The sequence below is a fragment of the Aulostomus chinensis genome, chromosome 11 (assembly GCF_037954235.1).
Source record: "Aulostomus chinensis isolate RoL2024-O1b breed Wild chromosome 11, RoL_Achi_v1.0, whole genome shotgun sequence".
NCBI lineage: Eukaryota > Metazoa > Chordata > Actinopteri > Syngnathiformes > Aulostomidae > Aulostomus > Aulostomus chinensis.
Window position 1 is genome coordinate 4,417,501 of NC_141330.1, and position 25,000 is coordinate 4,442,500.

At 42.5% G+C, this 25,000-nt stretch overlaps 2 protein-coding genes across 4 annotated transcripts in view; both read left to right on the top strand.

Moving 5' to 3' along the window:
- Positions 1 to 22,407, top strand: part of phf1 (PHD finger protein 1) — a 22,801-nt gene extending 394 nt beyond the window's left edge. The window contains exons 2-16 of the mRNA XM_086217830.1: positions 485 to 563; positions 713 to 794; positions 2,507 to 2,593; positions 5,527 to 5,621; positions 6,124 to 6,272; positions 6,991 to 7,086; positions 10,704 to 10,772; positions 11,029 to 11,152; positions 11,691 to 11,758; positions 12,863 to 13,000; positions 14,862 to 14,940; positions 16,355 to 16,470; positions 17,146 to 17,232; positions 18,063 to 18,310; positions 18,371 to 22,407. Of these exons, the coding sequence (XP_086073956.1) occupies positions 486 to 563; positions 713 to 794; positions 2,507 to 2,593; positions 5,527 to 5,621; positions 6,124 to 6,272; positions 6,991 to 7,086; positions 10,704 to 10,772; positions 11,029 to 11,152; positions 11,691 to 11,758; positions 12,863 to 13,000; positions 14,862 to 14,940; positions 16,355 to 16,470; positions 17,146 to 17,232; positions 18,063 to 18,310; positions 18,371 to 18,480 (1,626 nt within the window). The 5' untranslated portion in view covers position 485 and the 3' untranslated portion in view covers positions 18,481 to 22,407. The remainder of the gene's footprint in view (positions 1 to 484; positions 564 to 712; positions 795 to 2,506; positions 2,594 to 5,526; positions 5,622 to 6,123; positions 6,273 to 6,990; positions 7,087 to 10,703; positions 10,773 to 11,028; positions 11,153 to 11,690; positions 11,759 to 12,862; positions 13,001 to 14,861; positions 14,941 to 16,354; positions 16,471 to 17,145; positions 17,233 to 18,062; positions 18,311 to 18,370) is intronic.
- A 1,698-nt stretch (positions 22,408 to 24,105) lies between these two features.
- syngap1b (synaptic Ras GTPase activating protein 1b) overlaps positions 24,106 to 25,000 on the top strand; it is a 142,783-nt gene continuing 141,888 nt past the window's right edge. The window contains exon 1 of one of the 3 annotated variants that reach the window (XM_086217831.1): positions 24,106 to 24,286. The gene's annotated coding sequence lies outside the window, so the exon portion shown is untranslated. The remainder of the gene's footprint in view (positions 24,287 to 25,000) is intronic. The other 2 variants (XM_086217832.1, XM_086217833.1) reach the window with 2 other exon arrangements.

Here is a 25,000-nt window from a genome sequence, read left to right on the forward strand (position 1 = left end):
GTGGGGGGGTGCTCACGCTGTCATTTCATACATCAAGTTTAGTTGGAGGAGGAAAGAAGTGCTCAGCAGATGCTCTAAGTAGCTGCACGGCAATCTTTGCTCATTCAATCAAACTGTATTGCAGCAGTCATCATGCAGTGGTGTGTGTGTGTGTGTGTGTGTGTGTTTCATGTGTGCAGTAATCATTTGTCTTGCTCTCTGGTTGTGTACTCACTCTCATCTTTCACCGTTGGTGGATACAGGCTGTCGCTATGCTCTCCCTTCTAAAGAGGAGGGGTGGTATTTAACCCCTTTGAACTGATGTCTGCCCGTCTTGAGAGCCCAGCCGAAATGCCGGGGCCATAAACCCCTCTGTCAGCAATGGCAGCAAAGTATTCAGCGAATAAATCGGATTTCCATTTCACATGAGCCCCGCTCGCTCTCTCTCTCTTTCTGCCTCTCTCTCCTCTCCTCTCCTCTCCTCTCCCCTCTCTGTCTCTCTCAGGATGGGGGGAGTAAGTGAAGGAGATGATGTGTTGGCTCGATGGAGTGATGGACTACTGTACCTCGGCAATGTGAAAAGAGTAAGTGCGTGTGTGTGTGTGTGTGTGTGTGTGTGTGTGTGAGAGAGAGAGAGAGAGACAGACAGAAAGCGTGAGTGTGTGTTCACCTGGTTTTGAAAAGGCTTCCATTTAGTTTTGTCAATCATTCTGCTTCGCTATCTCCCTCTCAGGTAGACGGAGTCAAGCAATGTTGTCTGGTGAGATTTGAGGATAACTCCGAGTTCTGGGTACTGAGGAAGGACATTCACTCGTGTAAGAAGAACTCTTTTTTTTTTTTTTTTTTTTCCTCCCCCCAGCTAGCAGAGTAAACAGCTTCCTGTTTGGAGTTCTTTGCATTTCTTGCGCTGACAAATGCTCCTCCTTTAAGCTTGTGAATGCACAACTTTATTCATGTCCAGTTCTAAAACTTTATTAGAGTTTTAGGTAATGCTTCTCTTTCACACTGAACTTTCACGAAGAGGTAATGCGTCTGGTGCTGCTTGTTTGTTTGTCTATTATCAGAATGAGCGATGGGGGGAGGAGGAACTCATTAAATTTTGGGACAGGCTTGTCTAAAATAGCCCAAAACAGCATTTATTCCTTTTTGTTGTTTTGGGGTTTTTTTTTTAACATGGAGTCTGGCAGCGTTGGCTACTGCCGCTAAGGAGCTCCAGCACTGTGATTTGTCTGTGGTTAGTAGAATCACTCGAAAAAGTTCTAGAGCTGCTACTAAAGTTTATTTCCGTCTGTTTATCTGCTGGTTATTTTCACAATTAATCAACTGATTGTTGAGTCTGTAACTATCAAGAAAACATGACAATCAGTTTCCCAAGTGAATATGTTCTCCTTTGGTCCACCCAGCCGTCCGTCATAAAAACAACAACAACAACAACAATAAAACAGCACATTTTTACATTGAAGAACCTGAAACTAGCAAAGGTTTGACATTTTCCTTGAAGAAAAAAGATTGAATTTATTAAACAGTATATATATATATATATATAAAATTGGTAGCAGGTTAATTTTACTTCATCAAAAGATCCCTTTGTTGTTGCGGCTCTAAAAAGTTATGGGTTGATTTTGATTAAAGTTGTTTGGCAGAGGATCGGTGGCATTTTGGCATTGTTCTGATGATGTCACATCAACGTGGCGGAAGAGTGTGTCTGCCACTACTCACTGGTTGCTTTGTGAATGTTCTCAAATTAATGTTTGTCACTAAATGAGAAATGGAGAATAGAAACGTGGGAGTACTCAGAGAGCGTGTACCTGCGACAATGCCATATGACAAGTGATGGAGAAAGTACGCAGCCCCGGTACTGAGTCAAAGTATAAATACTTCTAGTTAAACATTACGAGAATAATGAAGTCAAATTTTAAGTATTAAAATTTTATAAAAGGAAAATGCCCCTCTGACCACTTAACTCAAGAAAAGAAATTAGCCTGAAATACTTTCTTTTGGAGTAATGTTTGACTGGGAGTATTTATACTTTGGCTCATGTACACGGGGTGTGCTGTGTACTGGATCCAGATCAGTTCTTCTCAACCCAAATTCTGATGAGCGAGCGAATTTCATCCTCCTCAGGTGTTTGAGTGATCCTGCTAACAGGCAAACCCACTCCGATGATCACATGACCTCCCCGGTGGAGGTAATTACATCATGTTTAAGGTTATGACGACGCAGACTGCTCTGAGTATTCCCCCGTGGGCTCAGAGATGTAATCGGTATATTAGAGTCTATTAATTAATCTATTAGACAAATGACTCACGCCGTCACTCTGCCTAACATCAGGCGAAGGGAGGAAGGTTTGCTTGTTAGCACCTGGTGGAGTTTCCGCCCGTCAAATGAAATCTGAAAGGCTGCAGGAGAAACCAAAATCAATGAGGTGGTAAAGATGTGAATCAATATACATAAATGAATGTCTGTCTATCTCTCCCCCCCTCTGCTGCTCCCCGCTCCTCTTCCTCTCTCTGGACGTCTGCTTCAGTCGCTGCCGGAGTGGAAGAAGTTTGCTGTATTTGTGACGCTCCGCCTCTTAAAGAACCCCTCATAAATTGTCTTAAATGTCGCCACGGTAAGGAAGCGCTCCTCGTCTTACGTTGTCACGTTCTTTTGCACTGACCTTGAAGGTTTGTGACAGTGTCGCTCCTTGAAAAACAACAACAACAACAACAATGGAGAAAACTGTGTGTCATAAATGACAGAAGTGAGTTGTTGCACCTCCATCCTGACCAGAACGGAAATGGATGATCTCCAGTAGACAGGCACGGAGGAGCAGTCGCTCATTAAATGCAAGAAAACGTCTTTAGATGTTGCTAATTGAAAGATCCCCTCCAGGCACGTTTCAGGAGATATAAAAATACACATCTTGGAATGATAATTTGTGTCTGATATGGTTTACTTCAAAGGTGCTTTGTTAGGAATATTGTACTTCTTGTCACTTGATTCTGAAGTACGACAACAAGTCACAAACTGAGTCACTGAACGTTCCTGCGAGCTTTGCATGTGTCGCCGCTTTCATTACATTTTTGGATTTTGCTGTTTGTTTAATCCAGTAAAACCTTGTAATTCTTGAAACAGTATTTTTAAAAACAGTTTTCTGTATTTTTTGGCTCGTCGTGATTGTTTGCGTATTTTCGTATGCTAATTATGTTGGTTTTTCTTTTCTTTCTTTTTTTTTGTGTTAACGCTAGTTTACGTGCCTGTGTTTGAGTTGCACGTTTCAAAACCGCCGGTAGTTTTTGTCGCGCGTCTCCCTTGATAAACGAGCTGTTCGGCTCGTGATCTTGTTTTTTTTTTTGTTTTTTTTAATCCCAATCAAAAATGACTTTCCCTCCAAAGTCTGCAACATGAATTAAAAGTGAAGACTTGAAGTTTGTTATTCGATATCGTTAATGGTTCATTTTTGAACTCCTCCAATTACACGTTCCCTCATACTCTTGGGGGATCATTGCAAAAGCAAACACACACACACACACACACAAAAAACCCAAAACCCAAAATCCAGAATATATTTCTGCCCGTATCTCAGTAGATTCTGTATCAGTCGGACTTCTTGCAATCCCACTTCTGTAATTTGCATACTGGGCTGTGATTGGCCACGCAGTGCTTACAGATACAGTGAAAAATCCCTCCATCCGTCACCTCCTCCGGTAACAAATCATCCATCATCCCAGGGGCTTTTCAGTTCTGAGATGGTGGGTGGGTGGGGGTGTTGTTTAGCCTCTGTGGTGTCATTATCAAGGTCGGGAGCACCGCTTGATTCGCTAGTGCTGCCGGATGTTGCGACGTCGGTCGTTAGAGAGACGACGGAGTCAACTGAGGCCAAATACGAACGCTTGTTAAATCTCCTGGGAGGCTGTGTAGTGACAGCATTATAGATGGAGGATAAGTCGTGTTGTAGACCTCTGTTGAGGGATTCTCTCTCTCTACTTTGACCTGGATTATTCCCTGTACTCCTCTTTTAAGTCATCTGTCCTCTCCTCCTGTATGTTGTTATCCTCAAAGTAGAGTCCCTTATCCCTCCGGTGGAGGTAAACCTCTGAGTCTTGTCCTCAGTCAGCAGGTTCTGCTAAACGGTACGTCGGCGTACACTAGATTGCTTCTCCAGGGTCCTCGAGTCTTTGTGGTGGATCAGCGTCCATCTTGTCTAAGTTTGAAAAACACGGGGATCCGGTGCTTGTTTGGATTCAGCACGTATCTGGAGTTTCTCTTGACTTCGTCTGAATCGTTGCTTTGGTGCTGTTCAGACCTGAGTGATCTGATCACCGTGACCACGCTCATGGGTGGCCCGGGTGGCCCGGGTCACATGTGCCACATTCTTAGAGGGAACCTGAATGCAAATGTGTGCTGAGCCACATTGAAGGAGACTGTGTACTGAACAGCAGCCAAGTCTTCATCTGCATATGGGTCTGCTAGTTGTAGAGGGATATCAGTCGTGTGCCAAATATCCTTTGGATTCCTCCTGATCTTAAAAAAACACACTGATTAAAAATGTTGCAAATAAAAATAATGAATCTGTTTACGTTACTAGACCGAAGGGGGGGGGGGTGCCATCTGAACACTCACTTTACATGTGGAGACCTTTTTTTTTTACTCAGATGGCATCATTCAGGTTTCAAGTCACATGTTTGTTTCGGTCCAGGTGATTTTCACTCTGTCCTGCGTTGAATTTTACACAAATGTCATTCGGCGGTGGAAGTTCATTACATTTTTGAGGGAAAATTCACTGTCATTCACAACTGTAGCACTCCTTTACAGTTGATTCACTCCACCATTCCTGTGTCTGTATCTTGCAAAGCGTACATGTTGAACTTGTTATGATGCTGCAGCCTCTCCGTCCCCCCGTCCCCCCGTCCCCCCGTCCCTCCTCTCTTTCTCTCTCTCTCTCTCTCTCTCTCTCTCTCTCTCTCGAGCTGCAGCATGTTTTCAGCCCATAATGTGATGAGTTTTGGTTTTGCTTGCTTCCCGTTTCAGGCCCTATATGAAGTAAATATATTTGGAGATGGACTCCGGTCTGATTGTTGGGTCTGGGCTGTTGTCCAGGAGAGGTTTCACTGTAATTTTGGTTGAAAGTCCAGACCCAAATGAGGTAGAACAAAAGACAGAAACTAGTCCAGCCAAAAAAATCCTTGCCCTTGATCTAACTCTCCTTGGATAAGGCTCTCTAGCAAAGTAACCTGAAGTGTGATGAAATGAAACGTGTTGACGTTGAAGTGTCGAGAAGTTTTAGGGACACCGGGATGCACATGCAGAAAATGCCGCCAAATTTCAGCATCACGTCTCTGTCAGGTAACCGGCGCTGCTGACAGCTTAATTGTTTCAGAGGAATAAGCAGACAAAGACACTTCCTGCTCCCTAGATGCAAGTAGTGCAGTAAAATGTTTTGCATGCAGCTGAAACAAACCAGCAGAGCACTAAACGTGAGGCTGCTCTGCCATTATTGTCACTCCGGCTGTCTGTCTTTTAAACACGAATTAAACGCTCTGCCTCCTCCTCCCATTACAGGTTATCATCCAGAGTGCCACACGCCAACCATCGAACCAGAAGCTGACAGTGATTCGTGGATATGTCGGCAATGCGTCTTTGCAGTTGCAACCAAGGTCAGGCCGCTAATCTCTCCGTCTAACACTCAGGGGGGAATTCAGTATTCAGTGTCTAATATTTGAGAAATCCGGGGAAACGTCTCAGGCTCTGCTGCCGCGGCACTGTTGTGTTACGACTGGTAAGAAGTTTATTTAAGCTCAGTAATTTGCTCGGTATTGACTTGACCAGTAGATGTTCTACATTGTGTCCAAGAAATCATGAACGATCAATAGTTATGAAGCTGAAAAATGACGCTGAAGTTGAGAGAAGTACATTTAAAGTCAATCAATCACATGTGCTCCAGATCTGTAGATAAGAGATGAGAAAGCTCCCGGTTAATTGTCCATCGCTCAATGTCTGTATCTCATTGTCCAGGCTTTCAGACGCTATCTCTCACAGATGACCTGCAATAAAATGAAACTAATAGCATTCCCCCAACAATGATCCGTCTCCCGCTGACATGACGGGGATTCGACAGGTCACAGACCAATAAGTTCTGTCCTAAAATTGTGTTTTCAGAGAGGCGGGGCTCTCAAACGAGGACGCTTCGCCCGGCTCATGCAGTTCATGAAACTCCGGCTCCCCTATCAGCTGACGTCGTTAGACTGGGACCCGCAGCATCTGTCCAATCAGCAGCAGTGTTACTGCTACTGCGCTGGACCTGGAGAGTGAGTGAGACCAGATTAGGTTTTGAGTCATGTGTGCTGTCAAACACCGTCTCTGTAGGCTCGAACTCATCTAAGCCAACATCATCCTGTGGATTATAGAGTGGCGCAGGAATAAGTCCTCAAACCCAGAAATAAGTTAGTTGTCTCAAATCAGTGGGATTTTTCAACAGGTTTTTGGTTCAATGCCTGAAATTCGCTCTGTTGTTCACACAGGCTTAAAATACTCGTGTTCATTTGAGTGAAATACATCGGTGCCTTGAAAAGAGCAGGTGTTAACCAGTGGCTAAATGAGAGGCTGACTTAAACGTCCTCACTCTGAAAACAAGAGATTTTTTCACCGATTTAAAAAAAACAAACCAAAACAGGCTTTGTGAGCACAAGCCTGACTCTGCTCATTTGTAGACGGCTCCCAAGGGAATATGTTTTTCAGATGCGTTCTGCTAAAATTTGTGCATCATCGTGACCGTGAAACCAAACTAAATACAAAACAAGCTAAATGCGTCAATTAGAATTTGACTGGTCAAACACACTGCAGTGGTGACAGCATCCTTAGAATTTATTTGCACTCTGGCTGACACTTCCAAACTACCACCTGTCACGCCTCTGTGAGAGTTAACACCCGAGGACCCATCTCACCTTGAAAGGATCGGCCCTCCCAGATGTCACACACCTTCCTTCACTCGCGTTTGAAGTCTCTGCATTTTGTTTTTGGTTTCAGGTGGAACCTGAAGATGTTGCAGTGTGGAGGCTGTGGCCAGTGGTTCCACGAGGCCTGCACTCAGTGTCTAACCAAGCCTCTGCTGTATGGGGACAGGTACGTCACGGGGCCGCCGGGAGGGTCCTTCGTCCTGTCGCGACTCAGCGTGTTAGCCATGACAAAAACGCACGCTAACTGCCAGTGAACACGTGGCGTTCACTGCGCCGGAGTAAACAACAGAGTCACAGATGGAAGAAAATTGAATTTGGGTGGTGGTGCACAAGCTGGAGGTGGAGGATGTAAATACCATATGAGCAGGAGCGGCTGGGAGGTGATCAGCGCCGGGCTGAGACGATATAACGAGATATCCTCCATTTACCTGCCTGGATGTCTAAAATGATTACATCACTAAATCCTTTTTACACTCACTTTAAAAAACAATCGATAATACCTCCTCCTAAACTGAGGAAAGGTTCAGAATCTACCGAAGGCTTTTGCTTGTCTCGACATAGTCCACAGAATCCTCCTTTTTGTTTTTTTTACTGCATATATGCCACATTTAACTAAGGTATTACTCACAAATCAAAGGATATCTGACATATCCTTCCTGTGTTCGTTCAGATGATTATTCTGTCTGTTGCATGAGAGGCTGCAGGACAGGGAAAACATCCTTGATCTGATTAACCCTGATCCGTGTTCTTACTGGACTGAAAACTACCTGCCTCCAAAAAAAAAAAAAAAAAAAGTTCTTGTACTTAACCAGCTAATGTTTTTATGAAGTTTTTATTTTTATTTGGCTCAACTAGTAAATAGTTATATGATCAGAAAGAAAAAATCCTTTGTAGATATCTTTCATTTCTTTCATTTGTGGAAATGGTTTTGATTATAATCGTGATTGTGTCATTGATTTAAACAGATTAAGATTAAAAGTCCACATGACAGCTTCGCTTTTTTTTAGACACACACACACACACACACACACACACGTGTATCTGTTACACTTTTATGTTCTTGCAGTTATTTTGAAGATGTTTTGTATCATTTATCCACCAGAAGGTAGTGAAAGTTTGTCTTTACAGTAGGAAATACATCTGAATGCAGTTCATCCGTTTGTGTTGTTAATATTAATCAAACCCTTGGTGAACAACAAAAAATAACCCACCAAAAAAGAGAAAAAGAGCATTCAGATAATTGCAGCGGTCCACGACACACAAAAACACAACAGAAGCACGAGCAAAGTCCTCGTCCTTCCCTCCGCTGTGTCCTAATTTGAAGACGTGTCTCTCTGCGTCACTTCAACACTGCTGTGAATTCTCATTCTATTGAGTTGGAAGGTAAAGACAGCCTCACTTGTCAGACAACTGCCTGGTTCGAGACTAAATCAGAAGTGTGCATATTAATGCACCGGCTGACTCAAGGACAAGAAGCACCTCACACGCTCGCGCGCGCGGCGACAGGACGGTGACAGACAGCAGAGCAAACACCTCTGTGGCCCTACCAGTTCAGATATGACGCCGGCTGCATGTGCAGGCTGCTGATTGTGCTGCACTTTGATAGGCTGCATCCCATGCGTGTAATAAAACGTATCCAGCCATTAAGTTATTATTGTCATTAACCATCTGCGTTAGGTGGCTGGGTTTTACACCCGCCCTGACACCGTGTTATTGCTGAACCTCTCTGAGTGGAGGAGGCAGAGAGAGAGAGAGAGAGAGCGAGAAAAAGGAGGGATTAGATTTAGATTGACAGTCAGGGAAAGCGAGGGGCTGGATTGGTACAACATCTGCCGAGCAGGTGATGGAGGAAGAGTGAAGACAGAGTTCACAGTTGGAATAGTAAGCGTGTGCTGCCGTCATATTGTGTCTGCGCTTCATCTTTCCCGGTGACCTTCAGTGAACACATGCATATAGAAGGACACGGGGTTGTTATGGTGTGAGCGGAGTTTCAGGGTCACTCAGCACAGAATGTTATTACAGTTCTGGCTGATGTATTGTAATGTATTAAATGATGAAATATCCTGGGAGGAGAAAGACATAGTACATAGTGGATAAGGAAATATATAAGGAATATATAAGGGGAGTAATGCCTCTCACCTTGAAGGCAAACAAAGAAGTATAAAGGTGAGACACGACAACTGGAAACTAGATATCAGAGTGAAACTCTCCAGTGGATTACCTACGCTGAGGAAGTGTTTTTCACTCTGTGTGTTTTCTCAAATTGAATGTTTCGTACAAAAGAGGCGTTATCAAGTTAACCACTCCCAAAATATGCAAACGTCCAGAACAGAAACCGCAACTTTAGAAAAAGCCACCTCCAAATTGAAGCAGGCTGAGAACAGCTGTTCTTGTGATGACTAATCTAAGAATTTATATAACTTATCAAGGAATAATGCAATATTCTCAAAATATCTAATCTCCCTTACCAGTGAGAACGGGTTAACTTATTATCTCATTATCTGGAAACAACAGCTTTTGTTTTCCTCAGATAACGAGATAAATGAACCCACGAGAACACAACAAAACACATTAGGAGTCAGAGGTTTTTACTGATTCTGACTTTTTTATCACTCCATAAATCAGGAAATATTCTCAGCAGCCCAAAAATCTATTTTCACCACATTTTTAGGAATAAAATGTTACATAAATCAGGCTATGAATGATATATGAATGAATCCCTCTGTAGAAACCTGCAGAATATAGATGAGAGTGAAACTGGGAGGTTTGGTGCCGGTAAGTGCTACTGACGCGGAGAATTGCGGCTCAGAGGTAAACCAATTTTGCGAAAAAAAAACATGGTTTCATTAAAAAAGATACAATACATAATGAACCCAAGACAATACTGAGTATGTACACAAACCCAAATATATCTTAACCCAACAGGGAGTGATCACATGATGTCTCTGTAAAGCGGGGAGATTGATGCTGGTGTCGGCGAATGAAATGATGAATGGCAAGAGAGAAACCTAAACATTCAGCGGCAAAAAGAATAAGCAATCTAGCTAGAAAGGATTCTTCTTTTTTGGGGGCGGGGGATCAATTTAAACAGGATTATGATGTCATGATCACAGCCCCCGATGCCGCAGCGTTCTGCACAGGGCGACTCAGGCAACAGTGAACCCTTTGGTGTGGTTTGTGGACATTTAGAAACAGAGAAGGGAGAAACCACCCAAAATTAATGAGCTAAAACCGTAAGAAACGTCCAAGGCAGAAAATACACTTCTTTTGTTGTAGTAGTTTTACTAGAAGTGGTAAAAGTAAGGAGGCATTTTTTTATTCATCCATCCATCCATCCATTTTCTACTTCTTATCCAGTTAAGGGTCGCAGGGGGGTGGAGCCTATCCCAGCGGCCTTCAGGTGAGAGGTGGGGTTCACCCTGGACAGGTCACCAGTCCATCACAGGGCCAACACATAGAGACAGACAACCATTGGCTCTCCCAGCCTCACCTACGGTCAATTTAGAGTCTGGATTAACCTGGTCCCTCTTGATGTCTTTGGACTGTGGAGGAAGCTGGAGTACCAGAGAGAAACCCATGCAGGAACAGGGAGAACATGCAGACTCACACAGAAAGACCCCGTGCTCCAGCCGGGGCTCCAACCCAGAACCTTCTTGCTGTGAGGCGACAGTGCTGACCCCTGCACCACCGTGCCGCCCTGAACCTTTTATGTCACCATGAAAAATGTCATGATGTAAGTGCATGATGTCTGATTTTCTTTGTTTTTCCATTCCTCTGTTTCAGGTTTTATCAGTTCCAGTGCTCAGTATGTACCAAGGGCCCAGAAACCATCAAAAGGCTTCCCATGACCTGGTGATGTCACCTGTCACACCTCCACTGACATGTTTACAATGAAAAAATATGACACTCGAGACAAAGGAATAGGCGCACACAATAAGAAGATGTCATTTTCAGTTTGTCACAGGGCTGCTTCACGCAACAGGGAACAGAGCGATACTGCTGCATGTAATCAGGGTTCACAAATGTCGGAACATAATTGTGAAAATATTCTGGGAAAAAAAAAATCTAATAATTCTTATTTATCTTTTTTTTTTAATTTGAAATGCAGGGTGGATTTGGCTCATTTAGTGCTCTATCATCTCTCCCTGTGCTGCAAGAGGAAATACTTTGATTTTGACCATGAAATCCTGTCCTTCACCAACGAGAATTGGGACTCGTTGCTCCTAGGCGCGGTATTGATAATTCCCCCATTTAAGCACCATGATGAAATGATGTGAAATGCTGCCAGGCTTTTTTGCAATTGAGACTTAAAGCCTATTAACCATCATTAAAGTAAAATTTAAAAGTGTGTTTTTTTTTTGGTTTTTTTGTTTTTTTCCTCAAGTATAACCTCTATGTAAGCTTAAAGGAGAACACCGCTGAGTTAGTTGCATTTTTAATGTCATTTTTCTGTTAAACTTTAGCGCTCAGGTTGAAAGTTCCGTCTGGTGTCATGTTAGAAGTTGCTCCTCAGAGAATAGCAGCGGATTAAAGTGGAGGAAACACAGATGGTAATTTTCTGATTGTTTCCTCTACATGTGTGGTGGTTTCTCCGTAAAGGTTTGGAACCTGTCATGGCTTTACAGCGGGTTCCTCCAGCCAACGGGCTGATTTCTGTACTACGATTACTGATGTGAAGAAAATGATTTCACGTGTTAGGCTTTTTTTTTGTTTGATGGCCATCAGCTGTGCAAACACAGCTTTGACTTTGCATTCCTGTCTGTCCTCTAGCTCTCTGACACGCCAAGGCAGGACCGCTGCCACAATCTCCTCAACGCTCTGAACTCCCACAAGGACAGGTAAGTCGTCGCATATGATGGGAAGAATAAACAGTGACCACACATGACTGGATTGATGAGCAGCGCTCCATGAATAGAGGGGTCGTCTTAGTGCTCTGCGGTTGTAACGGCGGACAAACAGACAGGAAGGTGAAGTGTGTGACCTTGAATGAGCAAAAACTGACGATGAGAAGACGGGAATTCAACTCTTTTTGCTGCTGGTGTTCTCTTGTTACCAAAGTGTAATCAACAGAGATAGAAGATAAGTTTCCATCAATTTTGTCGTTGTTGTTGTTTTGCCTTAGCCTGGCGTTCTTTAACCACGTGGTGGTGCTTCTGGTGAGCGTGTTTTCTATCAGATCTCTGTAGGCTTGACAGAAAGGAGACCAACGACTCCCCTGTCTTTGGTCTCTTCTACTGGACCCGATCGCCTTCGTCCCTTGAAGTGCAGAACCGAATACGAATCAGTCGTGTAGGTTTTGCTCAGAAGTTGATCCGCGAAAGGAAGTTTGTCATAACTTCATCTAGGAATTTCGACACCAGTGTTTCCAGACTGGCAACTAGTGTGTGTGTGTGTGTGTGTGTGTGTGTGTGCGTGCGTGCGTGCGTGCGTGCGTGTGTGCGTTTGTGTGTGTGTGTGTTAGCTGAAAACAGTGGTTCATGCAGGTCTTCCTTGGACAGTGTTGATAGATGATCACCCGGGTCAGTGAGGTGCTGAAGATGCGAGCGTGTCTACGTGGCGCAAGATTTCAGAAGTCCATTAGGACTCAGAGCCTTGTAGTGGTTGACCTGCTGCAAAGACCTTAGAACCTGTGTGTGCTCTCCCCAAAGTTACATGGTAATCTTGACAGGGTGTCTGTGAATTTCATTAAAACCTGCAGTCACAAAACTTTAAACGTCTCTCTGCAAAGTCTGCTCTAATTATGTGTACTTAGTGACACTGTCACTACTTTTGAAATGTCCTCGAGTCACCTTTTCATCCAGAGAATAAGTATTTCCTTACACAATTTTAAATTCATTATTAGCATCAAAGAAGAAGAGTGAATGAATGATAATTTTTGAAGAACCAACACCGACCAGGCTCACTGCAACAAATGTACACGCTGTGTCTTTGATGTCGCCCAGGTTTGTCTCTGGGAAGGAGATCAAGAAGAAGAAGTGTCTTTTCGGGCTTCAGATCCGAGCCCCCCCACCACTGACGTCTGATTCGTCGCCCCTCATCACCGACCCACCTATCAATATCACGCACCGTCGAAGGTCAGAGTAAGGACAGCGTCTCTCCTCTTATCTCAGGGAGAGCTTTGGGATCCCCACAGGGTATATAGTCATTACGCATGAACAATTAACTGAAGAATCAAAGGACTACAATTTTCATATGCCAGCAAATGTATGTTAATGTCCTCCTTAAAGTCTATAAACCCCCACGTGCTTACATTTTCACTTCCGTGTGTGTGTGTGTGTGTGTGTGTGTGCAAGCGTGAGCACATGCAGTATTCATGTTTCCTGTAGTCTGCAGACTTCATTGGCATTTTTAATTTTTCATCAGTTTTCAAGTATTTAGCCGGTGCTTTTACCCGGATTAAATCAGGGGAACATATTTTTTAAGACTGCAGTTCATTTTCATGTATATTTACAGTAATTAATGCTCGTCTAAATACCTCCATCCGGCAGGAAACACTGACGTCGCTGGCCAGTGTCACTGTCTGTCTCCCTCACTGACATATCACATGACCTGCGGACCACACTGAGGTCACTTCAAGCCCTTGTCGAGTCCTAAACACAGCGGCTGTCCATCCAATTCCCAAGAGATCTCATTCCTTCTTCAGATATTTTTGAAACAAAAACAACAACAAAAAAAGCCATTTCTAAAGCAGTTGTGGCTTTTTTTTGTATGTGCAACATGTTTTACAAGAAAAAATACATCATAAAACAGTGAAATAAAGGGACCTTTATATTGAGACGATGCAGTGTGATGTCACACTGTAGCTGTCGATTTGAGCCAACTGATTAAGCGGTGATTAAAAGGTGTAAAAAAGGTATTTTACTGCTGGTGAGGGAGGTCGAAGGTGGTGAAGTTCAGTGTTGCCTGTAAGACGAAGTTGTGGGCTTGTAGTGTAGAGGGTGAAAATACACAAAAGTAACTTACTAAGGGAATCCTATCCAAGTAATCAGACGATAAAATATCGTATATGATTAGTAGATATGAAGTTAGTGTTTCCATGAGGCAATCTGTCAGACATCTTTAAAACATGCAGCTTCCACATGTGACAGTGATTCTGCTGAGCAGCTAATGTCGTTGCATCAAGGTGGATCTGTGCTACTAACTCCCAGTGGGACCTAATGAGATTAAAAACGGGGTCAAAGGTCAAGATCTGGCTGACCTCACACATAATGTTTTGGCCGCAGTTTCAAAATTATTTCTCATTGACTAATGGGACAAAATGATGATGCTATGACATTTTATATTCAAAAGGTCAAAGGTCAGCCTCAATGTGCCATCAGAATGTTTTGCTGTGTCGATGTCATTGGCAGTACAACTGTTGAGGTGGTGTTTCTACTTGAACTGAAGCTCCAGAGCGGCGCTTCTGTCTCCATCTCCTGGCAGTGACAGCTATTACAAACAACTGGCATTTAAATTGCATCGGTCGTCACTCGATCCCATCAGAATGTGATCCATTTCGTCTGATAATATTTGGAAAATCAAGGAGAGCTGCAAAATGGAATTATATCTCTAGATTCAAATTAGCACAGGGCTACCCAGAAGTCGCCGGCTCAACCACTGCAGGTTATTTCTTAGGCACTCTGCTCAGTATGTTTGTGGGAATGTCGCCGCGGATATAAACTCCATAGACTGTGAAATGTGGAGAGTTTTGCCTGGTGACGATGAGCTAAATGAGTATTGGGTGAACTTGTGTGAACTAGACAAGCTGCAGTTTCAGGCTCAAGCAAGCAGAAGATAGTTTGTTACGAAAATAAAAAGTTGCCATCCATCAACATGTCATTTGCTGCTGTTTTGTACATTTTCATTGTATTTTTTTAATGTCAGATATGTGAATAAACTAGATGTTGGGGCGGTGTGTCAATGTTTTCACATTAATTTATGTGTGTTTTTTGTTCTCTTCAGCCCGCTGTCACTACCGTGCCAGAGGAGAGTGGGGGGGCCGGAGTCACGCAAATCAAAGCGTCGTATCATGGAGACACAGGTCAGTGCCTCTGTCTCCAATTCAGGAGGAAGGGGTTTGTGTGTGTGTGTGTGTGTGTAAGGGGGGGGGGGGGTTGTTGGTGGGTGGTCTGGGCCACGAAACCTCTCTAATTATCTTTTTTCATGCGGCCAGGTAAACAGCTCTCTGCGATCCAAATAACCTGTCAGTCAGACGCTGTGATGAAGGTTCATTTCACAGTCTAGATCAGTCTGCGTGTCTTTTAACACCCGGTGCAGCTCAGTGTTTGTTGTGCTGCCTTTTTTTTTTTTTTTTTGTTGCTGTATGTTGAATGCCTGCAGATGCTTTAACGTCTGGAGCAAATGTAAGAGATTGCGGGTTGGGCTCGGTTAAAATGTATAATTCAAACTCAGGCTGCACAAAAAAAAAGCTGCTCGCGTATTTCATCAACATCTGCAGCTCAGTGCTGCATTTATCATCATCATCAAACCCAATTCCCGGCGGATCTCCCTGATACAGGCAACATCACATATGGCGGTTACTATTTTTACACAGCATTCTTAAGCGTGGATGATCATTGTACTGTGTCCTCCTACACAACACTCTGATTGGTGTATGTGCACATACAGTAATCCTGCAACAATACGCTCTACAGGGCACTCGTGCTCACTCTGGCACATCCAGGCTCATTGTGCTCCTCTGATTGATGCTAATCTCCATCCGTCTTGGTGAAGCAGGTTGGTTGTAGTGGGGAAAGTGAGATGGGAAGGAATGCTGATATGCGTAGCCTGGGATCGCTTCCAAGTGCACTTTGCAGTCGATTACAGTTTGGCCAGGTGGCGCTGGCACCTTGACAGTGCAGCATTGACAGAGCACATCCATTTAAAGGCACAGACGTTGACTCAGGCCACTGAATAATAATCTCCTGTCCTAAAAGTAATGGTAGAGAAGGGAATGATAATGGGCCAAGTGAGGTGCCACATTCCAGCAATGACAGATTTAGAAACCTTCCTCTGGCTCTGATGATGCTCTGATTATATTTTTTTTCTTGTCAAGGGTCATGATGAGTCCACCAGCCAGATCCATTTGATGTGTTTTTGAGGGGCCGGCGTTCAAGCCAGACATTGGACCGCTGTGTCTGATGAGCCTTGCAATGATGTTACTCACATCCCTCCATTCATGCTATCAGGATGGATTCAGTTTCATCTCTGCCCTTGGGCAATGCAGACACGCAGAATTCAAACTCTAAGAATGAAAAAAAAGAAAAAAGTATGTGATGTTTTCACTCTGCCTGTCAGTATGCGAGCCTTTTATCCAGACTACCTCAAAGCTGTTGTTTTGTATGCAGAATCAACGCGACGCATGGCTGAGCACGGAGCTATCAGCGCTTGATTGACTCCTGTGATGATGTTGGCATCCAGACACAAGCTGATCTCTGTTTGTCTCCTGTGTCAAGGCTTGTCCACCCCCAGTGTCTGCCAACCCTATTGAGCTACTGCCATGTTGCCATGGCTACATGGGAGGGGCCAGCCTTTACACATCCAGGAAGTCCGAGGAGGAGCTTAACTTGAGGTGAGGGTCTTGTGTTTTAGTTTTTTTTGTTTTTGTGTAGTGACTGATGAGTTGAAGTACGGTCTCAGAATGAAAAAAAAAAAAAAAAAGCATTTTGTTCAAATGAAGTGATATGGAGCGCCATCAGAGCAACCATCAGACGCGTTTGTGATCTTAGAGACAATAACAATCGTATAAAAAAAGATCATAGCAACCAGGAGAGGTGAGGTTTTATGCAACAGAAATATATCTAGCAACAACACAGTTGTACCTCGGTTATCTGCAGCAGCAGCAGCCCTCTTTCCTGGGCTGTGAAGTTCAGATAGGTTTATTTTAAGTCCAAAGGTTTTGAAATATCTGCCTGTGAGACTCCGCCGCCCCGGCACAATGGAGGTGAAAAACGGTTGACAGCAGAGGAGACTTTTTCAAAATGGCATTTCTTCAGCAATGTGACCAAAACAAACTAAAGCCTTCTGGGCTGTGTTGTAGTTGTGTGACAGCGGAAGATATCAAAACTGAAGTAAATGAATTTAGAACTGCGTGTTTATACCCACAAATAAGGAGGAAAATGTGTTTTTTTTTTGCGGGGGGGGGGGGGACTTTTCATGAGCTGAAGCTTAAATTTTATAGCATTTTTACAGCTTTTACCATTTTGAAAAATCGTACTTTATATTGCCTTTCACCCCCTGCCTACAGTTCACCCCCTAAGCGGATGTACGCTGTGTACCACACCACTTACAATGGAAATACTGCACTCTCCAGGAGTCTCCATCACTACAACAGGTTTTCCTCTTCCATTATCCCTCTAGTACAGGAAGGAATCTGTCTGCATGCATGATGTGTGTGTTGATGTCTCGTCAACCTTTCATCCAAGTTGTCTTAATGCGTCGGTGCGGTGAGAGCTGTGGTCAGAGTTGGGCAGAACACTGCGTCTGTTTTTACCAGCTCATTTACTCACTGACGCACAGAACAGGGTAATCCGTCTGAACATGTCCGCCTTAGTTTTGAACTTGTGATGGCATTTCTGCTTTACCTTCCTTTCAAAAGAATAGACTGTTTCATGTTTAATTGTATGTTCATTATTTCACGTCATGTTTTTAAGGGGTTTTAATAATTTGTGAAAGCAGATTTTATGTTACTGGACATACATCGTCTCACACCAAAATCCCAGGCCGATCCCAGCAGCCTTCGGGGTGAGAGACGGGGTTCACCCTGGACGGGTCGCCAGTCCATCACAGGGCCAGCACATGTAGACAGACAACCATTCACACCCACAGTCACACCTACGGTCAATTTAGAGTATCAATCAGCCTCGTCCCCTCTTGATGTCTTTGGACACACAGAAAGACCCCGTGCTCCAGCCGGGGCTCGAACCTGGAACCTTCGTGCTGTGACGCCACAGTGCTGACCACTGCACCACCTTTTGGAATCCTTTTAGGGAATTTCTTCAAATATGATACAAATGTTCTCTTGGGATCGCCCGGGATTAATCAAGGATTAAGTGATGATGTCTCTTTATCCCAAAGGTTAACTGACAAGTGATAAAATGATCCAGAAAAAAAAGAGGAAGTACACCTTCATGAATCAGTTTATCTTCTTTTTTCTGTCCCCAGCGTGGAGGACAACTGCAGATTACCACCACCCTGCTTCCCATATCCGCTCAGCTCTAATGGCAGCCATCACCACCACCACCTCCACCAGCACCATCACAGCCACCAACACAACCACCAACACCAGCCGGGCCAGAAGCAGCTGGAGCCCATCGTCCTACGTGATGTGCCCCCTTACCAGGCTGGAATGGGTGGAGGGGGTGGCATAGGAGGAGGAGGAGGTGGAGGAGGAGGAGGAGGAGGAGGAGGAGGTGGAGGAGGTGGAGGAGGAGGAGGAGGGGCTATGGGAGTAGGAGGGGGAGACGGGACAGTGGCCAGGAGCTGGGGAGGGGGGGAGGCGGTGAGAATCTTGGCCAGACGTGTCACACCTGACGGGAAGGTGCAGTACCTGGTGGAGTGGGAGAATGTGAGTTTGTACTGACGCCGAAAGAGAAAACAAGACGCAATGACTGTTTTAAAGTTGCCACAAGAATACTGTGTCATATGTGGCAGTATTTAAAGTACAAAAAAGAAGAAAAACATCTCTACGCGTTGCAAATCCAGGTTGCTCCCATAGTATCACCTCTATTCTACTTCATTATAACCTCACTACTCGTTACTAAATGTCCCTCTTTGCTAGTGTTTCTCTGATATTTGTACTGTTAACTTTGGAATATGCCTTTGCATTTATCATGTTTTACAGTGATGAGAAGTATTTAAACCTCCTCCTAATTTGTTTGGAACACATCAAGCAGATTTTTTTTTTTTTTTAATCTTAATAATCAAAGGAAGGTTTCAGCACATTAAGAAAAGGAGGATTACTGCTTTTTCAGTGTCAGAACCGTGGGGGAAAATAAGTGAACATGGAAGATATTTGCTCTTAAATTCTTTTAAAAGCAGCTTAGCTGCAGCTCCATTGGTTTGTACATTCCTGCATTGTACTTAGAGCAGAGACAAAGCACATGTTTGAAGAGGTGCATCACACTTTTACCCACAGAGGAAGTGAAACATTTGAATTTTTTTTTTTTTTTTTTTAATATTTTAATGACCAGATGACTCTAAAATGTCACTGATCAACATCATGACTTGGCTTGACACAAATTAGCTTTGGCACATTGGTTGAAATCTTGGACAGTTATTAGAATTACTACACCACATTTAGTGATGTATGAATATCATCGAAGTACATAAAAAAAACAAAAAAAAACGTAAGCGTTAATTTGAGTTGCAGATAAAAAAAAAAAAAGTCAATCCCAGCTTGTAATGCCAGTTTGTGCCTGGAGAGGCGATAGTGAGTCAGTGTAGTGGCTCTGCTTTGGGTCAATTTTAACCACTTTAATCTACAACTTCTCTCCTTTAGTCACTAAAATAATTTGCAGTATAAATAATTTGGTAAAAATTAGGGCTTCATGCTTTGTTTCAGCTCCTCCTTCATCACAACTGATGTAGCACTGATCTGCGTATTTACCTCAACCCCGAGATACTTGAGCTTCTTCACTTCATAGCTTATGAAAGCTGCTAATTGCATTATTATCAGTTAGCATATTTACGATGTTAGCATTTCCTTATCTCTTTGTCTTGGATTGAAACCTGGACTCTCTTGTAATTTGCTGCCCCCTGTCGGTTTAGATTGTGGTGTGTGAGGGACTTAAAAAAAAAAAATTGTAAAACAACGAAAGTCTGTTATACTTTTCCAGCATGTTTAGTTACAGGTTAACACTTAGTTAGCATCTGCTTCACATTGAAGTATTGCCATTTATATTCTTTTGTAACAACGACTAGAAGCCAATGCTAAAGTGAGCCAGGACGCACAACACCAGGCCCCAGAAAAACCAAGCAGCTGAAGGGATTTGGATATTTATTTTGACGTGTCAAGATGTCTTTTATTAATTAGAAGTCTCTTAATGAGTACCGCACAGTCCAATTTTTATTTATTTATTTTTTTAACAACACGCTTCCATCAGCATTCGCTTTTGTAATTGCCCATTCATCAGCTACTCGTGGCTCATGTTCACACGGAGTTCGGGAGAGAAAAATCAGGCCGGAAAATTAACATCGATGAATGAGATGTCATCGACAAGTTAGCATGATGATGTCGACTGGCTGCACATGACAAAGCTGGAACCTTTTAGATGGAGAGATTAAAGAGCCAGTCTTATATTTTATGGCACACTGTAGCAGTCATGCGCTTCCATCTAGATTCTTCCATCTTATGCTCGGGGATGGCAATTTGTTTGACTTTGGATCCATAATAATCCTCTGGAGGTTTATTTATTTTTTCTCATCACAGTATGTTAATAAGAGATTGTATACATGTTATTACGGGGTTACTTAATTAGTATTTGTTAGACTTTGTCATACCTAATTTACATTTAGACTACTATACGTATTAGAAATAGGAGCCACAAGAGGGCTTTTGTTTTATAGATAGAATGATATATCTACAATATATTGATATACTTTATTTTATTTTTTGACGTGGTTGCATAGTGCCTATATGGGTTGGGTACCTGCTGAGTTGACCAATTAGACGACAGCTGGACAAGTTTTTTGTTGTTGTTTTTTTTGCCACAAAAGACGTATGGACGGAACTAAAGTTTTTATCAGAACAGACGTGTACATTCCAAACAACAGAACAGACACATTTGTTTTATTGAAACGTACGTTTGAAGTCATCAGAAAGGAGAGTTTCTTTTGTGTTTAATGTCAAGAGGGAAGGCTAAGACATGGGAAGCACTCCTTGTTCAGTTTCATGCTGCGTTCAGAGTTACACTACAGGTCAAGAAGACACTGATCGGGCCGGAATCTAACTGAACCCAGACCATCTTCCAGGGTCTAACAGTTCCATTTAAAGAAACACGTCAACTTAAAAAAAAAGAAGAAGCTTATTTTACCGATCACCTTCTCCCGATCTCCAGCTGAGACCTACAGAGACCAGCTGACTCCTCGTTAGCTTAGCATAATGAATGGTTGTGGATGGGCTGTGCTGCGTAGCTCCATGAACAGTCAAGGACCAGCATCTTTGTTCGAGAGCATGACGATTGCATAGCAGTCGCAGTCGCTCCTCTAGTCATCAACAAAATTAAGGTGCTGTGTTAAATCCCTGTGGGCGGCAAAGGGAAGAAGTTATGATTCTTAAATGACAACATCTCATGACATCAGTCAGTTGTTTGACAAAGAATGTTACGTACACAACTATTATGCACATATTAAAGGAGGCACAGATTGTTTTGGAGACAAGTGTATGATAGGTTAGCACTTCCCATCCACTACTAGTCATTGTGCTAAGCTAACTAGCGGTTAGCTGGTCTCTGTGGCTCCCTAACTCATGCACAGAGGAGAGAAGGGTATCTATCCGCTTGTCTCGCCATGAGAAGGATGATAAATAACCATAATTTTCCAGTAAAGTTGATGTGCTACTTTAACAGGAACAGCATCTCGTCATGTATGAGTTCACAAGTCAAGGCCATCGTCTCTCGTGTGTCCGGAGGTAAGTGACGTGCTGAAGCGGGGCTTTATCTTCTAATACATCTTTGTGCAAACAGGTTACATAAATCTAGACTGTGGTGCAAAATTCAGAGTTTATATTTTATACAGAGGTTTATTTCAGCAGTCTGTTCAATAAAAAAAACAATGTATGCATTTGTTAGCTTTATCTTTACATTACAGGTTTAGTTAAATAGCAAAAGACAGCATTTACTATTTCAATCAAACCAATGCAAAAGTTCAAATAACCTCTCAGTTGAATTTTCCTCCTGCACATAAGGGTACATTTCAAGCCAGTGAAATGATGTTGCATTGCAGTTTTCATCCTCCTCAGTGACTTCGACTGTAGTTTATTAGAAAGGGGTGTGGTGATGAATGTATTCGTGTGTTTTCTATGGTATGTCTGTACCCGTCAAGTGCTTGTTATAGGTTGTACTCTCGATGGAACTCAGTTTTAGTAGGAGGAAATTAAACATTATCATTAAGGGACACGTTTATTTTGGGAGAGGTAGTCTTCTTTTTCTGGTTAGTAGTCAAGTCCAAGATCAGTTTGATGTATTTTGGGGAAAATTACGTTTGTACATGTATACTCTGCGTTAATATGTAACATGAATAATAAAAAGTTTCACTGTATGTGATATGATCAGTTTTTTTGTTTTTGTTTTTGTTTTAGAATAAACCAGTAACTTAACATTTTATTCACAATATATTTGTAAAAACAGCTGAGCGTCTGTTTAGCTAGACTGATCAGTAAAGATGTCTGGTTCGGTCATGTGATTGTAGACTTTTACTGTGTCGGGACTTAAAAAAAAAAGAGTTACCGGAGTCAGCCGGCTGTGTAAAGCTGTCAAAATGTGGTGGTTTTGTTGAAAACAAAGCAGGTTGATATGGGAAAACAACAACAACAACAACAACAACAACAACAACAACAAAAGGACTGATTTATCAGATTTCACCTCTAAATGTCACGATTGTCTCAGTCAGCAGCCGATCCAGCGTTTTACTTTTACTAGTAAGAAAATGTCAAATAATTGTAGTGAGGTAGAAGTGCAACAAATCCCTGATATGTGGAGTAAATGTACTTAGTTACACTCCACCACTGATGGTGTATCTGGAAAGCTGCAGTTGGAGAGTCAGTGCAGTATTTGTTACTTCTTTTTTTTCCCATTTTTTTGTGCACTTTATGTGCATAGAATTGGGCAAACGTACTTATTATCCTTGGCTGACCCTTTGGGTACACCTGATGTAAAAAAAAAAAAAAAAAAAAAGCCTGTTTTTTCCTTGTAGTCGAACGGTGTGTTGTGTTCAAAGTGGCCCAAACTACATTGATAGTGAGGATGTACAAATCATTCCTCCAGTCACAGGGGCAAAAGGTCACTGTTGCACAAAAGGGGCACTGTCTGTGGTCAGAAAAGTTCCAAAGTATGAAATAAGTATATTCCTCTTCATGCTCATGTGTATCTGTGTAATAGAAGAACACATAACCAGCAACGTGACTGTCTTACGAGTCAAATAAAGACAGAGGCCGGTGGGGTTTGCCAAATTGTTGCCAATGATCATCACCGCTGTTGGTGGTAATCAAACAGTGCTGGCGAGAATCCCTCTAAATTAGACTAATGGGGATGAAAAATTGACTTCCAGCCAATGTGTCCTTCAGGAGAGATTAACTACTTTATTTGGCAGATTATTTACCTCTGCTGCCAACATGAAAGACAGATGTTTATTTTCTATTTGTGGCATTTACAATGAGTTCTTAAGATGAATGGAAATGCCAAGTAATGACTTCAAAGATTAATACCACATCTCTTGTTCAGTGTCATTGCTTTCTGGGTCTTTTAATTAGAAGTGAGCAATTAATTTTAGTAATTGTCTTTGTAATGTAATTTAGTGAGGAGGTGTGCTACGTGTAGAATGTGAAACCAGAGAAGCTTCAGAAGATGGTGAAAAAGTTACACTCTGAATTTAAATTTATCAGAGTACATTTGCTTGTGGAGTGTAGCCAATTTTATGTGTGCATTATCTGTTTTCCTGAACATGCTTGCATATCTAAGAGAAAAAAGGGAAATTTAAGCACATTATTTTAATTTTTTTTGTTACATCATTTGTCTATTTTTAAATTTTTTTTTTTTTTGGAGGCCAAAACTACTCCAGTGGGCGTAAAGTTTACACTACAGTGCCGTAAAACGCATGCAGCTACTAATTATGCCCACAAGATGGCGGTGACATATCAACATTTAAAGCAGCGAGAGGCTCCGTGCTGCCTTCAAATACTAAGAAATGTGGTTAGACAGTAGTGGTTTACCACCATTTTTACTTAATTTCAAGATTTTATCCTGTCTGATTGTTCGGATTTTTAACCAACGTCAGTCTTTAACTTCCTCTGTTCCCTCCCGTGTGTCTTGGTCTAACTTTTTTTTTTTTTTTTACTTTTACTTTTATTTTATTGCAAACATTTATGCGTAACAACAATGTAAACTAAAAATACGAAATAATGAAAAAAAATGAGTAAATAAACTTTTAAATTTAATTTCAAATTATATTTACGTCGACCCGTTCGATGTTTCAGGTTAGCTCAACTCGTGGTTCCAAATTTCCCGAGTTACCCAAAGGCAGCACAGGCTATACGACCGGCGCCATTTTGGCTCCGCAGTTTCCCCGCCGGATGCTGTTCCTGTTTGGTCAAGTGCTAAAATACTATATGGCTTCGCACTCATGCTTCTTTTTATTTTTTTTTAACTGTTAAAGACTTTGCAGTGATCAAGGTAGAAGTATCAACATTTTACCTCATTTATACTCCCAGAACAGCAGCTGGATATTTACTCTGACCGGCTCTACAGAAGCTAATGATGAACTTGTTTTCAACAGGTCTGCAAACACCTGTCGTCATTAGGCTAACGGTTCATACATATTAGCTAGCTCTGATTTCGAAATGGGTTAATTATTTGTTGTTAAAAGACAAGTGTAGTTTTCTGTGCTGAACAGGTTGTTTGAAAATATCAAATAATAAGTAAGTTGACATGTTTTTGTCCCCCCCCCCCCCCAAAAAAAAACTGTAGGCTAGGTGAGTTGCAGTAAATAAAAGTAATTAGTTAGCTTACCTTCAGGCCATTATATCACACGCACACACACAAATCATTGCAACATTCACTACATTCTTTTTTCCGGGTAAATGGAAAGTGCCCACAGGGCATAGGAGAAGGGTTATGGGTTATAGATAGGCTATAATGGGGGGGGGGGGGGGGGCGTGCGCGCCCACACATACTCTTATGCACGCGCGTGTACAGTTCTCCACCCCCGTCTCTTCTCTCTCTCTCTCTCTCTCTCTCCCTCTCTCCCCTCTCTCTCTCACACACACTCTCACTCGTGTTTCACCATCACGCCTCAACAGCAGCGTGCAAATAAACACACACATACACATACACGCACACACACATACACCGCACACACACACACACATACACACACATACACACATT